The sequence below is a fragment of the Aptenodytes patagonicus genome, chromosome 1 (assembly GCF_965638725.1).
Source record: "Aptenodytes patagonicus chromosome 1, bAptPat1.pri.cur, whole genome shotgun sequence".
Classification (NCBI taxonomy): Eukaryota; Metazoa; Chordata; class Aves; order Sphenisciformes; family Spheniscidae; genus Aptenodytes; species Aptenodytes patagonicus.
Genome location: NC_134949.1, coordinates 182,311,120 through 182,328,462, shown reverse-complemented (window position 1 = coordinate 182,328,462; position 17,343 = coordinate 182,311,120). Strand labels below are relative to the sequence as shown.

At 47.2% G+C, this 17,343-nt stretch overlaps 1 protein-coding gene across 8 annotated transcripts in view; it reads right to left on the bottom strand.

The window, feature by feature from the left end:
* DACH1 (dachshund family transcription factor 1) overlaps window positions 1-4,136 on the bottom strand; it is a 369,496-nt gene extending 365,360 nt beyond the window's left edge. For all 8 annotated transcript variants that reach the window (XM_076362963.1, XM_076362970.1, XM_076363001.1 and 5 more), the window contains exon 1: window positions 3,392-4,136. In XM_076362963.1, the coding sequence (XP_076219078.1) occupies window positions 3,392-4,131 (740 nt within the window). In that variant the 5' untranslated portion in view covers window positions 4,132-4,136. The remainder of the gene's footprint in view (window positions 1-3,391) is intronic.
* Window positions 4,137-17,343: the final 13,207 nt, after the last annotated feature.

Here is a 17,343-nt window from a genome sequence, read left to right as displayed (position 1 = left end):
AGTAGCTTTAAATATTTTCCATGTTTTGCCTTTATCCTTCCCCTAGTTGTTTGGCATATGGCTTTCTAGCATCCCATTAATGTCAAACCGTTTAATCGGAATGTAAGCTAAATGCACAGTTTGCTATTTCCTGGATTTCTGTTTGGCGACCAGTGCTTTTTATGAGGAAAATAAAAGCAAAGGTCAGTATGACCAGAAAAGAAAAGTCATCTTCCATAACGGAAGCTTATTTTTCCAGTGAACTGATACAGAAGCCTAATTTAGAAAAAGGTCCTTTAGTATCATGTTATTATTAGTAGTATCACAAATAAACACAGAAACCAATTCACTTTACAAACCTCCACATTAAGCATTCAATAGAAAATCCCTTGGTGTTTTATTGATTTTTGTTTCATTGATTTTTTTAAATAGCAATATCACAGTTAAAATGTATCATTTTGGTGAAACACATCTAAAACTTTTCCATCTCGAAATAAGTTATTACGAATTATTTCCACAGCAACTGGCAACTAACGATTCAATCCATTTAAAGAACAACAAAGTAATGGCTTTATTTGGATGCCTTTTTTGATTAAATAACGTATTAACCTTGATGAAGCTTTCCAAAAAGGGATTAGTGTATTCGAGTGCATCAGCTGATTATGAGACAAATATAACAGTGATAAGATGCTGGTTCAAAATTTTTGAATCTGATGAGTATAACAATTTAGCCGCTAGGATGGAGTTGGCTCTTACAGCTTCAATCTCAACAGTAAGTGTCCACCCAGGATACAAAAAGACATCACCCGGCTAAAGTATGCAGTAACTGAGAGTCTGGAAACATCGCTTAAATCACTAAACTGAGTAGATCAAAATATCCTGCGTAATTACTGTAACATCAGAAATAATTAAAAATAATTAATTTGTAAGGAAAGAAGAATCAGAATGAAATGTATTGGAGGGGAAACCCAGAAAGTAAATACAGTTTTATCTTCTGATGATATCATCCATTTTGACCAAAACTCACTGACCTACTTTGCTTTATTTGTCTATACTGTAATAATACATTTTGCATACCTATCGTATATCCTTTCCATTAAGTTATTTGCTTAATGGATGTATAAATAAATACTACAATTACACTTTTAGAGGGTCAAATCCTATCCACTTCTGAACCCACTACTGTAATTTCTGCTACGCTGGATGGTAACACAGCAGACCTCAGAAACAGCTGAAACACAGCCGATTCTGTGCTGTTGACATAATCAACCCATGTTACAACCAGGCTGCCAAACCCTTTTATAGCCCTGCCAAGTCCAGGAATTGGTGTCCCCGTACTCTCCCCCCTAAAAAAAGTTTCTCTGTTTTTTAATTTCACATGTTCTGATTACAATTCACACAGCATGACCGCAGCAAAATAAAACTTCCATCAGTTTATTTTAAGGACCAAATCTTGGAACTCGCACAGAGTTGTTGCAAGTACCATGCCACACAAAAAAACCCAGTCGTCTAAGAGCAGCTATTAATATTCATGTTGATTCCACATGAAACAACAGTACAGTTACCCGAGCAGCTACAGTTATGTCAGCGCTTGGAAGTTATTCCAGGCTGTTTTGTCCTGCTGCCCTGAATATTCAGGAACTTCAACAATCCATCTAGCAACAGCTACTGCAAAGTGCTTTGCTTCGCCTTGCTCTATGCTAATGAGTCCCAACTACCCCCAGCTAACTCAGGCAGGGGGGAAGGAGGGAATGTCACACCCCCCGCCATTAGGGAAGGGAAGGAGCACGGCATCGCATGGGGTTAATTCCCCACGTGTTGGCTGTTGCTGCACCTTGAAATCTGACAATAGGAAAGTGAAACGAGCCCGCTCTGTTTATTTGCGTGTATCGAAAGTAGCATCGGGACTTTGTCTACGACCTCCTCCGTGGCGAGCCTTCCTTCCCTCCGTGCGAAGTTCCCACCACCCCTCCGGCGCGGCAGAACCAGAGCCCCCACCCCACCCCCCCGCCCCCGCCCGAGGTAGGGGGAGCCCCCGGGAACTGGAGGCGCTTCCGACCGCTCTGATCTCGGGGTCACGGCAGTTATGCGATCCCTTCTTATCAAGCAGATTCAGCCCTGTAACCTACAGATTGAGAGATAACGGCCCCACGCTTTCGCCCTCAGTTGCGAAGCAGGCTGCTATTGCAGCAGGAATTTCCTCTTTTGCCAGCTCCTTCTTCCCCCCTTCAACACCCCTCCCTAGTTGTGCCAAGTTTGGGGCTTCACCTCTCCTCCGCGGGCCCCCCCCCCCCCCCCCGACCCGCGGGGTGAGCGGGCAGGGGAGCGCGGCGGTACCCGCGCACCGCCCAGAGCCGGAGCGCTGCCCTCCCGCCCCCGGCGCCATCCCCGCCACCGCGCCCGCGTGGTTCTGCGCGGTAATATGATTCAGCCTTGCCAAATCCCTTCCGCGCTCCCGCTGCCCCCGTCGCCTCTTCCCGGCTGGCGGAGGCCGGGAGCTGCTCGCACCTGCTCCTCGGGGACCGACGACCCCCCCTCCCCCCGCCCCGGGGAGCAGGCCGGCCCGGCCGCCTGGCACCTCTCCCCGCTACCCCAAAGCAAACCAGCCGCCGCCACCATCACCTCCTCCTCCTCCTCCTCCTCGTCTTCCCGCCCTCCCGCCCCCCCCCGTTCGCCATGTGGCAACTGCCTTATAGACCTATACAAAAAGTGCATGTGCCCCTTCGGCTATATGACAGCAGCTGATGGCCAAGTGGCCTCCATCCACCCCGGACAGGGCCCTCTGCCCGGGAGGCAGCTCCGCGCCCCATCCCATTTACGCCAAACCCGAGTGTCTGTGTACCACCCCCCCCACCCCCCCCAGGACCGCTCCCCGCCCACTCCTGTGCACCCTTCGGGCAGCTTTTTCCCAGGGTTGCCCCTTTTAAAGATACATCCAGGGATAAACTTGAGCAGGGGGGTCGGTCAGAAAGCACTTTTTGGCCCCGCTGCTCCCTCCCCCACCGGCCCTCCGCTCCCGGCGTAAGCAGCGCGCTGCGCTGCCCGCGGCCGCCCCGGGCCACCGGCACGCCTCGGCCGGGGGGAGAGAAAGGGACAATGACAGGGCGACACTTGCACGGCACGGAGGGAGGCGGACAGAAACACCCCTTCTCCTCCCTCTCTCCCTCCGTCCCACCGAGAAGCGGCGCAGCCGGCTGCGGAGGAGGCCGGCTGGGTGCCGGGGCAGCGAGGGAAAGGGAGGGGGCGAGCGCATGTGGCCGCAGGGCGCGGGCCGCCCCCCCCGGCCCGGACCCGCGCGGTAGCAGCGGGAAGCGGCGCAGCGCCCGCCCGGGCCGCACCGCGCGGGGGTGGGACGGGGGCGGCGGCGGCGGGGGGGGCCCCGCGGGGTGTGCGTGTGCCTTGCGGCGGTTACCTGGCGTTGGTGCAGTCGTTGTAGAGGGTCTCGAAATCCTTCCTGGAGATGAGTTTGCAGCGGTTGACCCCGGGCTGGATGGCCCCCAGCCCCCTCAGGATGCGGACCTGCTCCACGTTGCAGACCACGGGCGTGATCTCCAGCCGCTTCAGCTTGGTGTAGACCGTGTGCAAGCCCCCCACCAAGTGCTTCAGGAAGAGGTCGAAAGCCTGGGGCAGGCAGATGAGCTCGCAGCCCTCCACGGTGAAGGAGGCCACTTTGGCCCCCCTCAGATCCACCATCTTGCACTCGTTATTCTGGGGGGTGTTCTCCACCGGGGACGGGGTCGAGTACACGGGCTTGCCGGGCAGGCTGCCGGCCGCGCTGGCCGCGCTGGCATTGGGAGTGGAGGTGCCGCCGCTGCCGCCGCCGCCGCCGCTGCCGCCGCCGCCGGTGCCCAGGCTGGGGCTGCCGCCGCCGCCGCCGCCGCCGCTGCCGTTACCGCCGCCGCCGGTGGTGGTGGTGGAGGTGACTGTGGCCGCCGCTGCCGCCGCCGCTGCCGCCGCTGCCGCCGCTGCGATGGGCTCCGGCCGGAATAGGTTTGTCCCCGAAGCGGCCGGCGGGGGAGCGATGGACGGAGACGGAGAGGAGGTGGCCGACGAGGAGGTGGTGGTGGTGGTGGTGCAGGCGGCAGAAGTTGAGACCGGAGGCTGAGGGGGGACCAGCTGGGTCGGAGGGATCAAAGCAGCCGGTACGGCCATGGTCACATATACGGCGGAGGGGGCAGGGGGAGGGGGGAAAGTTCCCACACACACACGCAGGGGAAAGGGGAAAATTTAAAAAAAAAAAAATAAAAAAAAAAAAGGAGGAAAGGAGAGAAGGGAGGAGGGGGGAGAAGAAGGGGGGGATAACCCCGGATCAGGTGCTGCGGCGAGCGAGAGAGCAGGGGGCAGAGTGAGAGAGAGAAACGCACAAAGTGTCCCGCAAGTGGGGACGGAGGAGGAGGAGGAGAAGTCCGCTCCGGGCGGCGGGGCTGGGGCCGAGGGGAGGGGGAGGGCAGTTTCTTTTTGTGGTCCTTGCTCTAGCACCACGTTAAAGACGAAGGTGAAAAGGAGGAGGTTTGAAGGACTTCGGTTCTCTCTGGCAAGTACATTGATCAAAGATTGAGAGGGGAATGACAGAGAGAAAATGAGCTGGGAAGTGCTGGCTGCCGCCGCCGCTCGCTCGCTCGCTGGACGAGTTGTTGTTGTCACACGGTGCGGAGGGGAGGAGCTCCGGCAACTTGAAATACCCTTTGAAGCAGCAAAAGGCTCGCTCACTAGTATTAACCCAAATTATCCAACCAGGAACCCGGAGCAGGGAAACGGAGAGAGAGGGAGAGAAGTCCCTCTTCCCCCCCCCCCCCCCCCCCGCCACCCCTCCTCTTCAGGAACCGTTAGATTACATGTTTCATATTTCACCCCACCAGAGACGAGATGCAATTTTCCCAGCCCTTTTCAGCAGTCGCTTGTCAACACAGTTTGTGGAGAAGCACCAGCGTCTCCAGCGTTCCCCCGAAGCCGGGCGGGAGCGGGGAAGCCGGGGCGCGGGGCGGGCGCTGGCCGCACACCTTGCCGGGGCTGGGGGCACCCGCGGACAAAAGCAGAAACCTCCGGACGGGTCTGTTGCTGCTGCTGTTGTTCTCCCGGGACCACAAACGCTCCTCCCGGCGGGGTGGGAGCTGCTGCCGAGGGTCCGGCGGCAGCGCCGGGGCCCCTTTGTTGCGCGGGCGGCGGTGGCTGCGCGGGGCGCGCAAGGGCAGCCCCACGCGGCAACATCTGCAGGGGACCTTCCCGCGAGCGGCCGCGGATCAAAGGGGACGGGGCGGTGCGGCTCACGCCCTCGAGGAACCGCACCGGGGGGGGGGGGGGGGGGGCCTGCGGCGGCACCGAAGTAACTTAGGAGAGGGGAAGGCGGGCGGCCCGCCCCGCCCCGCCCCGCGCAGGTACCGCCGCGCGACAGGTGGCGGCGCCGCGCGCCTTCTGCGCGGCGCCCTCCCGGCCCCCCCCGCGCCAGGTAGCGCGGAAAATCAGCTGCTGCGCTTGCCCACGCATGCGCAGTGGCGCAGCCGGCGGGACGTGCCTCGCCTGGCGTGGCCGGGCCCGGTGCGCGGCGTGGTACCTGCCCGCCGCCGGAGTTGAGGGTGGAGTTGTAACGCGTGTCTGGCAGCTGGCCTGCGTGGGGGTGTTGGGGTCAGCAGTCGGGAAAGCCGAGGGCTTTGTTCTGCTCGTCTTGAGGGCGCTTCGCTTCTTTGAAGGGGTAAAGAAGTGGCCGTTCGGACAGTTGGGGGGGTCCTGCAAAAATAGGGTTTGGTGTGTACGTAATTCTCCCAGTTTTAAAAATATACACTGTGCGCTTCATTAATTGTGATGCGGGTATGTGCCCATAGCTGCTCGTTTGTTTTTTTTTTTATGTATACTATTACGTGAGAGATGACTCATGGGATGAGACATCTACAGAGTGGATAATCTCCACGGTAGTAATTCAGTGCAGGGGAATTTCCACATTATCAGACATAAACTATTCTCATATTACCTACCTGCTTGTTCTACTTTAATCTAAGGGAATTTGTGTCCTAATACCAGAAAAGACGTCTTTCGCTAGTGCAATTTTAGCCATCTTGCACTAAAATCTTTAAAATTGGCAAATAAAACCAAGAAAATACAAAGTGGCATTTTGTTTTGAAGTCTTGCGTACCCAGTATTATGCAGAAGACTTCCTCAAGCCGTTTTCAGGTGTTCTTCAGAACATTTATCTGGAGGAGCTTGTACAACTTCAGTTCCAGTGGCAGGATCTAGTGTTGCATAAAACTTGGAATACGTTGAAAAACGTAAATACACTGCGCCTTTCTTTTTTTCAGCTGTAGAAAACCATCTCTGTTCATGTTTTCTTTGCCTCAACTATCCTTTTGCATCTCACCTTCTCTTACACCTTGTGAAGACAGAACAGATCCTTGAGAAGATCAGGACAGAACCAGACACGCGTGATATTGCCACTTCGAGATCTGAGCGAACTCTGAATTAGAAAACCTATCATTTCGTTTGTTCTCTACCTTCCCTACCACATGATGCACACCAGCCCTTCTGCTTTTCTTCTTGCTGGGTGCCCTCACAAATGTATAATCCTCATGGTTCAAAACCGTATAAAGAAAATGTGGTTTGAAAGGGTTTACTGCCACAGGTTTGGGTTAACCTTGATCATTGCAATGCAACAATGGGATTAAACACCTAGAAAGAAAGGGATGTATGAAAGGGTTCAAGACTGCTCAAAGCTGCTGGCTTGGTAAGTGTTTCTGATGATTATGGCGAGCGACTGGATTTATTTTAACTCGCACATATACTCACACACTCACATAAACACACCAACAAATCCTGAGGTTGCTCTTTGTAAACTTTTTTAGATTGCATTTCTCTTACTTGCTGACCCTTTCACGTAATGATGTTGTTGGGTGTTTTCTTTTTTTCTCCCTGAGTTGATATCAGCAAAACTCAAATTACTGTAACTGATATTTGAAAATTCTCCCTGTGTCAAGTGAAGACTTACGGTGCTGAAATCAATAAGACTGTTTAAAATTCAAAGACCTGCAAATCGTTCTGTTTGTCCTTTGATAGGGCCTAGGCTGATTAAAATGCGACCAAGAAAGCTTAATTGCTGCACTAATTAAGAAGTCTTTAATTTCTTTCCTGGAATATTGTTTGAAGCAGGGTTTCTATTCTGCTCATGTAACTGTTCAGGGCAGGTATTCTCTCTGTTTCTCTGTCTTTTTTTTTTTTCCTTTTGACCATTTTGGTATATTAAAATGCATGTTAAAGCAGTAAGATGTATTGACAGTGATTGTAATTTATTGCTCTAAAAAAAGACTGATACGGACTTCGCTATTTTATTAAATTACAATTTTGAGGGCAGCTGTAAAGGGTAAAATGCAATTAGAAAATGCATTGTAGCAGTTGCATTTTAAGGAATCTGAATACCTGACTGACAGGAGATAGGATAGTACATCAGCTCCCTCCCCCTTCTTCAGTTATTATTGATAATTAAATATTTAAATTCATTCAGAAAGAAACAGAAAAATACTTATCTTCTGAACATGTGTGAAGGAATGGACCGGGGGGAGGGGAAGCATTCAGAAGATAGGCACCTGGTAGGGATGAATAGTGTATTACCGTGTTAAGTTCATGCACAATATTTTTTTCTGCATTTCTTTTGAATTCATTTTCCTGAGAAATACCTTTCTGTCTTGTATTTTGTCTTATCCTTGTCTAGTGACCTATTTTGTTCACCGGTTTCTGAAGACAAGAAACTAAATGATTTCACAAAGCTTTCTGTGTGATCAATAGAGTAATGTTTCAGGTTTAATCAAGCTGCATTATAATTCTGGCAAACGACTGCTGAGCAGAAGATTCTGAGAAAGGAGCAAGTACTGGCGAAGAGAAGGTAAGTTCTGTTTTGCTTTTAATCTCCAGGGTCTCGAGCAGCAATCCTCATTTCAGGAGCTATCTGTTATTTAGAGGGAAGACTGAGAAAGAGGGAGGGACCTCATACCGAATCCCCCCTGCATCGCTCAGGAAAATAGACTCATAGAAATATAAGTCTGTGAATTGGGATCCTTTTATTTGCCCTTCCACCAAGGCATTTGCTAAAGGTTGAAAACACGATGAGTACAGTTGAGATTGATGTGAAGTGTTGTACCAGTAATAACAAACTGGATACTGCAGAGCTGTTTTTCTAATTGTTGCATTATAGTCAAATTAGCACAGACCTTGTCCAATACAAATACAAACTGGATTCCTTTCAGTGACAGGACAAGTAGATAACATGCTTAATAGATACAGAGGGAGATTTACCATTCCAAGCACGACGTCACGCTAATTATGTTTACTCTAATTGAAAGCAAGGTTTTGGGGAACCTGAAATTACTCATAGGATATTTTTAATAACTGAATAATAATAAAGTGCAGCAAACGTTGATCACAAACCTTTTGGTCTTTCAAAATCTATTGGAAAATTAAGTGAAAAGTGGAGTTTGGTACAAACAATGCCTCAGGGCAAAAAACAACTAACACTGGATTTTCCAGTCCAGCCATAACACAAATCAATTTGAGCACACTTCTATGGCCAGACTGCCAGATTGTTATGACTGCTAATTCACTCAATCAAACAGTGCATTAGCACACCCGGCACAAACAGCTTTAACAATAGCATACACTTCTGAGCAGTCCACCATATATCATAAAAAGTCCAGAATACATGGCAAGATTGCTTTCACGTTCTGCTTACTGCAATTTGTATTTACATATAGTGCCTGCTTAACAAGAAAAAGTGGTGGAAGAAACTTCAGGAGCCATTAAAAACAACTTTTAAAGTCTTTAAAAACGAGAATCTGGGAGCAAATTATCACCTGGGCTGAGTGTTTAATGTGCATCTCTCAGCTGGAGAGTTGAAGGCAGTGGCTGCACATCCCCAGCGCAGGACTGGAAGAGGAATTGTTCCGGGCTTGGCAGCTCGCACACGCCCTGCCTAACCCAGTCATTTTAGCGCCAGAGCATCTTTTGCCGGCTTTGCTCCCGCGAGTCCGTCTCGCTGGCTCCGAGGGTATTCGTCGCCCGCGTGAAAGGGCAGGATTTAGCCCCGGAGAGTATCCTTCAGTTCTTCCCCTCCATCCCCACGAGAAGTGAGGGTTATCTGCGGTGATGCTAACTGATGCTCTGACCAAGAACGCCGCCGTACTGAGGGATGCGGTAACCGACGGCTTGGGAACCTCATCCCTTCCCTCCCTCCTCCCCTGCATCCGACACTCACACAAACACACGTGCACACCCCCACCCCCACCCACGCACAAGCGCATATATGCAAATTGCAAACGCCAAACGGCAATTAAGCTACTTGCTTCTTTACGGGTTTTTTTTTTTTCCTTAAATCGCTGTTCTGACTTCAGAAAGTATGTTTCGAAGTCAGTAATTGAAATAATCCTTATGTTGATTTGAGCCTCTCGGTCACGTTGCAGCTACCAGAGCCAAACGGTGAAGCGGGTCGGGTTCCCTTCTCGGGATGGCTCGGGATGGATGGATGGATGGATGGAGCAGGTGACCGGGCACTGCCTGCTGACATTCACCTGACAGCTGACAGCCCAGAGAGAAAGCTGTAGTACGAGAAGGAAATGATAACCAACTTCCCTGCGTGAATTAAACGAGGACTGGAGTAGACGGGGAGCCCTCGGTGATGTCTGAGTTATACTTGGGCTCTCATTAGAGGTCCTCAGTCCAACGTGTTAATTCACCTACCAACAGGTAGGAAAAGTCGCTCAGAGCAATAATTATGAAGTACAAAGCCCCTGCCACTAAATCATGTTAAAGCGGTGATCTAATCTGAGATGCCCTTTCCCGTGCTTTCCCCCCCTTACAGAATTAGTTCACTCAGCCACTCCGTCCCTAGCTCCCAACTCAGGCTAATCGAAATACTGACGCTGGAGAGCCGGCCCGATATTTAAATGTTCCTGCTTTTCCAATACGCGCCCCGATCTCTGCCGGTGCCAGGGGACCGCTTTTCCTGCCCCGCGCCCGGGAGCCGCGGGGGACGGCGGCATCCCGCATCCCCCGTCCCTCCTTGCCTCCTTCTCTCCTTGCCTCCTTCTCTCCCTCCCTCCTTCTCTCCCTCCCTCCTTCTCTCCCTCCCTCCCTCCCTCCCTCCCTCCGCCCCCGCCGGGCTCGCCAAGCCCCCGGCCGCGGGGCTCGGTGCCGCCGCCCGCGGGGCGGTGAGAGGGGCGGCAGCCGGCGGATCGGGCCCCCGCGGCCGGCGGGGCGGAGGGCGGCGGCTCGGCAGCCGCTCGAGCACTGTCTGTTTCCCTTAATAATAATAATAATAATAATAATAATAATGCACACTGGGTTCTTTTTTATATATGAGCTGACAGCCTGCGAGACGCAGCCTTTTCCTCCTCAAGTCACTTAAATGAATGAAAAGCATTGGGCGGGGGGGGGGGGGGGGGGGTTACCTTTGTTATTCCCGTATTTCAAAAAAGCAGACAAACGTTTTTAATTGTTCGTTGACTGGGGGGGAGAACCTTTAAACGTCCGAGCCCTTGCTTGAAAAGTTTCAGCCCAGAGCGGAATTTTATAGCGAGTTATAAACTCTCGGTAAGAGGGGGATGTTATAAATGGAAGTGCTGACACAACCTTAACTATAGCGTGTAAACGGCTATGCTATAATATCCATTAAGCAGAAAGAAAAATAAGATGGCTGATCAATAATTTATACAAAGAGTACCAACTGCAGACATAATAACTGTAATGTTTGCAAAGCAATCTCTCGCTCTCCAGGCTTAACAGTAAACTAGCGGGGCTGTTAATTTCCAACTCCTACAGATAAGAATACAAACAAATTACTTAAACTTGTATTTTGCTCGATATTTTGCATGCCTCGGTAGGATAAAATAAAATTTAATTAGGATGCAACTTGGACTGGTTGAGGAGCCTCCCTCCCCCTTGCCTCCTACCCGCCCGCCTGCTGCTCCGAGAGGACCTTCTTGTGCAAAGCTCCGACCGGGAGAGGGACAGGGTCGGTTGGACGGGCGTTGTAAATGGGTCGACTTTTGGGTCACCATAGTTCTTCGGAGAGTTATTCATACATGGAAACAAAATGAAGCCATTTAACTTCAAAAGAAAGTTACGAGGTTTTCCAGTGCCACGAGCTGAAACACAATACCCCCACCGGCACGATAAGCATCAGCTGTCAGAGGACAATGCGCTGGCGCTTTACATGCAGGAGGCTACCGGGGGAAAAAAAATCTGCTTTAGGGAAAACCAGTGCGTCTTCCACTATCCTAAGCGGAGAGTGGGCGAGCAACTCTTATCTTCATTTGCATGGGAGCGTTATCTCCCATTTCCGTCTACTGTATTTAGATAGCAGAGCAGAGGAACAAAGTCTGAAAGTTGCTAAGTAGGCTCGGGTAATGTGCCGAGGAGGTTTTTTGCATGTCTCTTGCCACAGTACCGAAGAGATCCCGTCTTTGTTAAATAACAAGAGAGAAACTTGTCAATGGAGGGGATTTTTTAAAAAGTGCCCTCCCCCCCCCGCAGCCTAGGCAAAACAAAGTTATGTTGCCAGCCACGCCAAACGAAGCTCAAATTTAACGTGGCATGTACAGCTCTTTCGACAGTTTTCAGCTGTGCTTCTTGGGGACTTCGCGGATGTTTTGTGTAGTATAACCGGAGTGACACCTTATTTCTGAGCCCTGCGCTGTAACGCGGGGTGCTGCTTTGCCAGGTCCTGCATTTAAAAAAAAAAAAGGGGGCAAAAAAAAAAGCAGTAATTTGCCTGCTTGCCTGGTGCTCGCTTGTCCAGCGACCTCTCCCAGCTCAGCTCCAGTAACGCAAAGAAACATAAATGGCAACTGCCTGTAGACTGCACACGCAGACGGAGTCTTTTATACCGAAGCAATAGTTTTTGCCCCCCCCCGCCCTCCCCCAATGACCGGTCGGATGCAATGTGGGAACAGCGTTGCTTGGAGAAACTTAATAGAAATTGCAGCGCCCACTAGTGCCCGTGCGTGGGGGGGAGCCGGGCTGCGCGGCCAGCCCTCCCCTCCGCTCCCCTCCGCTCCCCGCGGGCCGGCCCCGCGGGAATGGTCCTTTTGGGGGGAAGGAAACGCGGGCAGAACTGGGGAATGTGATACGGACAAGATAAGGTTTAAGCTCATCTTGGGTTAAGTGGGGGTTTGTTTCTTCATTTTCTAAGTGGAAGCTTAGAAAAAGCAGAAATGGAAAAGTTGCCTTTTCCCTGCTTCTTCCCATCTCACTAAGCCCCCTCTGTTTGAGGAGGTGTGTGAATGGAGCAAGTGTTTCACAGGCAGCGTCTTGACACTGTCATTGTGAAAGGAATTGGAGGGGCTGCCCGGCTGTAAAGACCTGATGGGAAACACGAACAACGCTAGATACGTTTCTGAGTTTTGGATACACACTTGACAGGCAACACTAAAGAAGCTCTGCAAGATATTTCTGTTAGGCCCCTTCTTTCTTTCCTCAGGTGTTTTTGATCGTTTGTTTCTTAGGGTTTTTTTTAATACACATCATGTTCAGAGTTTGTTGATGGGCAGCATTTAGATTTTCTTGGAAACTGTTCTCCTTGCTTTGGAGACGAGGACGGACTTTGCAAGGAAGGTGACACATCCCTCTTGTCTGGGTAGAAGGTACCAAGTAGGTAAGCTCAAGATTCGCTTTCACAGTGGCACCGAACGTCTCAAAGCTTATTGTTTGTTGTGCGTTGGGATACTGAATAATGTTCCCAGACAGATAATGTTCCCAGTCAGATCCAAGCACTTAACAATGGTGTCCAGCATAATATGATTTCCCACGCAGGATTCCCAAAGCTGTAAAAGGCAGCTTTGAATTATATCACACACACTGGGTCACAAGTAGGTGGCAATGGGCTAATCCTGTCATCTTCTAGCCCTATCTTTAAAAGCTTTCAGTAAACCGTTGGTTCACATTGTATAAGCTTCTTGAGATACTAAGACCTTGTTTAGCCAAGAAGGAAAACGCCAAATGTGTTCTAGAATAACTTGGGCTTAATGTCCAAAATCATCTGGTGGATGATGGAAGGCGGGCCAGGATAAACATGTGTCTCTTCTCTACCTCTTTATTTGACAGTCACATCTTTTCCTTTTCCTTTATTGTTGCTATGCATTTCTTCATTAATAATAAGCACCAAAATATACGCTCAAATAATTCTCTATGCCAAAAAAATTGTCACACAAAACCATAAATACAGAAGGCACTGAATACTGAAGTAGTTGAAAACAATTTGTAGGAGGTCCTGATTTTCTCTATTTTCACCTTTCCAAAAAAACCCCACTTATTTTAAAACAGGATAATACTTGGCATAGATATAAAACATAAAAAAAAGTTCCTCTTTCTTTATGGTAAATATAATAGGGATAGTATGGCCAAAATAAGTTCCCTTAAAATATACACTGTTGATTTTTATGGATAATGGCGAAAGACTTTTATTATGACTATTTGTTTGAATTTATAAATAATATAACTTCACTGTTGTCTGTTCCTCTTCAGTGCTCAGTGATTTACATGCAATTGAATTTTATTAGTATGAATACTGGACTTTAAGCTTATGTATTTGAGCGCTTATACAAAGTAAATTCTTGAAATATTTATCCAATAAAAATAGACTTACGAAGACAGCAATTCCTCAATGCATTTCTTAGCTTTAGGCACAACTGTAGATCTGTAAGTAGGTTCTTAACACTGGAAAGCAAGAAGCTGAGTCACAAAAGTACCAAAAAGAATAAAAGAAGAAAATCACATTTGATTCTTATATTTTGAAAAGCAAAGGAAATTTTAGGGGAAAAGCAGTGAATACATTCAAATAAGAAACTAATTTAAGAAAATTGTAAAAATATAGAAGGAGGTGAATTACTGTAATAAAATTTTATCCATACGAAATATTTTTGAGTCAAAAGTATATACTAGCAAGTTGGTTTTATTAAAGCTTGTTCCTCTAAACATGTGCGTATAAACTTAAAATATAAACTTCAAAGCAAGAAAAATGGACTACCACCATCTAAGTTGCTTTAATCTAGCTGGTTAGAAAGAGTTTTAATTGTCTTGCTTTTGCTTAATTACACCCTTCAACCTGACGATCACTCTCAGGCAGTTGAGGATTATTCCGTTTTCACACGAGGAGGGATAGGGCAACTAAGATCCACAAAAAGATTCAGGTGCCTTACTCATACTACCAGTTGTCGCATGTTTTAATAGGTGCTTAAATCCCTTAGTACATAAGCTCATGTTGACACAACTCACCAAGTGTGTAGGTTTCCTTTGCTGGAAAAGCCCAGATCTCAGTGTTGCTGTTTTTTTTCATGAGAGAGTCCATGCCTAAACACAGTCAGTCTTTGCTTCGGTCCACTACATTCACAAAAGCGGGGCTTCAAGCAACGTAAAGCTGAAATGAGGCTATTTGCTTCTGCGTCCATATTTGCATTCTGTGGTACAGCTAATAACCAGGCAGGTCACTTCTAGAGTGGAAAGCCTGTTTTCACACATCCAGCTTCTATCGTTCCCACAGGACAAGAGAACTAAGCCAGGTTGCCCACATGGTAGCAGTGAGCACAAGCAATCAAGTATGAGGTCTGCAATGGTGAAGGTTTCTCTGGTTCTTCTTTGGAAATTTTAGGCCAGTTGACCGATACGCTACTACCAGGAGAAAGACCTCCAAGTAGTCTCTTTTATACTTCTCAGTAAATGTTTGTGTCACCTGTCTGAGAAAAGGCAGATTTTTAAAAGGGCCGAATTCAGCCATGCTGTTGCTGTCGGGCTGAACAGCCTCTTCCCTATCAATATCACGAGGTACCCCATGCTGCTAATGAAGACCTGTTCTCCACTGGTAAATTTGTCCTGTTTTGAAAGTGGGGCTCCTGAATAGCTTAGATACTTCTACAATGTTATTCCGTGGCTTTAACTTTCTGTTTTAAACTGTTCTGTCTACAGCCATAAAGCTATATTCAAAACAAACATTTTCTTAACAGCTTTAAGTTTTATTTTTTATTATCAAGCTGAAACAATTACAAGGAAAATAATGCATACCACAGTATATATAACTGAGAAAATGTTTTCTTGAGTGTTTTGTTTCCTACTGATATAAACTTAGAACTCAGCGCACAATTTACAAGTAAGGGCCGATAGCTGAATACTTTTAAATACAGTGACATATAATGGCTGCAGTAAATACAGATTCGGAGGCTCATTTATGCTGGCAAATTAAACTTGCCTGGGAACGTTCCTATGCAGTAAAGCCAACTAGCACATACGTGTATCTGTAAACTCTTCTCCTGTCCAAAAGAGGGTAGTGGCACCAGCCTGCCAGCTGGGAAGGCTCTCTGGGATATGCAGCCTCCCTCTCCCTCAAACTGTGCCCAGAAATTGGTTTTTAGGATGCTTAAATTGTGCCGGGGGCCATTCGAACAGTTTTACAGTAGAGACCATCATGTTCCAGTACCTGAGAACATTCCTGGCACTGTTTAATTTACAAGTGCAAATGTAGCTTCAACTGTTTTATATTACAGTAACTGTCTTGAAACATATATTCACATTGGACACTTTTACAGGTACAAGCTCTTGGTCTTGCAATCTTTACATGGGCAACATTCCTATTGACTTCTAGAAATGAAATCCTTAAAAAAAAGTTTCCTTAATTAGTGAGGAATCCAGCCTTGGCCTATAATTAGAAAAGAAAAAGGAAGTAGAATTATAACACAGGAGGAGCTTGCTAAAGTACTCCCTAAAACAATTTTCCAATGGCATTAAAGTATTACTCACTAATACGGGGCCTGCTTAATTAATTTAGCAGCCTGGACTAGAGATTCAGGTTTTTGTGCTCTCGTGCTTTTGTGCTGGGTATTTGAAGCTGAAAATGTAAACATGAATGCATTTTTTTATAAGAGACTTCTAGAAAAATGTTAGGGAAGGCAGGGCACATTCCTTGCTGGGTTTTGTGTTAGATTCTTTACAGTCAATGTCAGTCCCAGAAAACAGCCCGGGGAAGTTAGAGGCTTCTTGCAACAGGTTGACTGCTGTTGAATTTATAAGGCTATTTGTAACTTTTATTGAAAGGAACGCCATAAAAAAGCATTATGCAAAGGGACCAATGCATTTATTCGTGTGTTTTGCCTCAGTTAATATGAACTAACATAGTACTGACCTGTTTGGGAGTTGCATAAATGCAATGTCTTACACTCCTTTTTACAGCTGTAGCTTGTTTTGAATAGTCAGACAGATATAAAATGACAGAAGAAAGATTATTCTTTAGAATTTTCACTTTGCCATTTACGAATCAGTGACGTTTGCATCTGTCTTAACAGATTAGTGAAACAGCCTGTAAAGGAAGACTGTGTTACAGATCGAGCTGAAAAACAATACTGAACAGAAAAGTATTGCTAGTTTTATTCAGAACCAGCAGATACTATAAATGATATACTTGACACTTCATAAATAATAACACACCAAAAAATCAGGAAGAAAATTACTTTTTTCGCTCAGTCTTGCAGTCAATTGATATTTTTCCCAAATAAGAATTTTAGGGTCAGTTTTGATAGTCTAATCCTGCAAAAGAGAATAAAATCTTCCTTTCTTCCACTTGAACAGCTTTCAGATAGCAATTACTAATTGGGGGTCTGTTAGAAAGATTTATTTGTGAAATGGTTGGCTTGCTTTCTATGGCTTGTTTTCCCACAGATAATGTTTTTAGTACGCATCTCAGAAACATTTTTTAATGACAAAACCCTTAATTATTGATGGAAAAAACCCCTAAACCCAAACTTACACTCTTTAATTCATCTCAGTACTCATTGTACTCATGGCCTCTGATATAAATCCTAGCAATCTCCAGTTCATCTCCTCACTTCTTGGTGGAGACTATAATAATACAGAATGTAACATTGTTATTGCTTGCTGCTGAATTATAGTACAAAACTTGGCTAATTAAAAAGACTAGGCAAACAAGGTCCTTGTATCTGTGAGAAGTCTGATCTCGCTTTAAGGCTCAGTTATTTCTCTGATAACCACCGATTATCTCTTTTGCAGAAGCAATTCCAATAAGGCAAAGGTGCCCTCTGTAGGGGAGAGGCTGTAAATGGTGGGTAGCTGGAATTGTTCAACACTCACAGAAAGCAACAGAAAATAATAATTTCTAAGCAGTCTGGCTCTGAGAGAGACTAAATATTATGTATAAATGAAGCAGTGCAAAAATAATAAAAACCCCTGCGTTAAAATAAAGCTGAAAATAATACTCTTAACTGCAGATAACATTTTGTAAAAAGCTGCCCCAATACTAAATGCGTAGTGCAGTGAAAACTGAGCTGCAGGAATCTCCTGAATAAAATGAAATATGAATTTCAGTCAAGAACTTCATGGAAATAAGAGAAT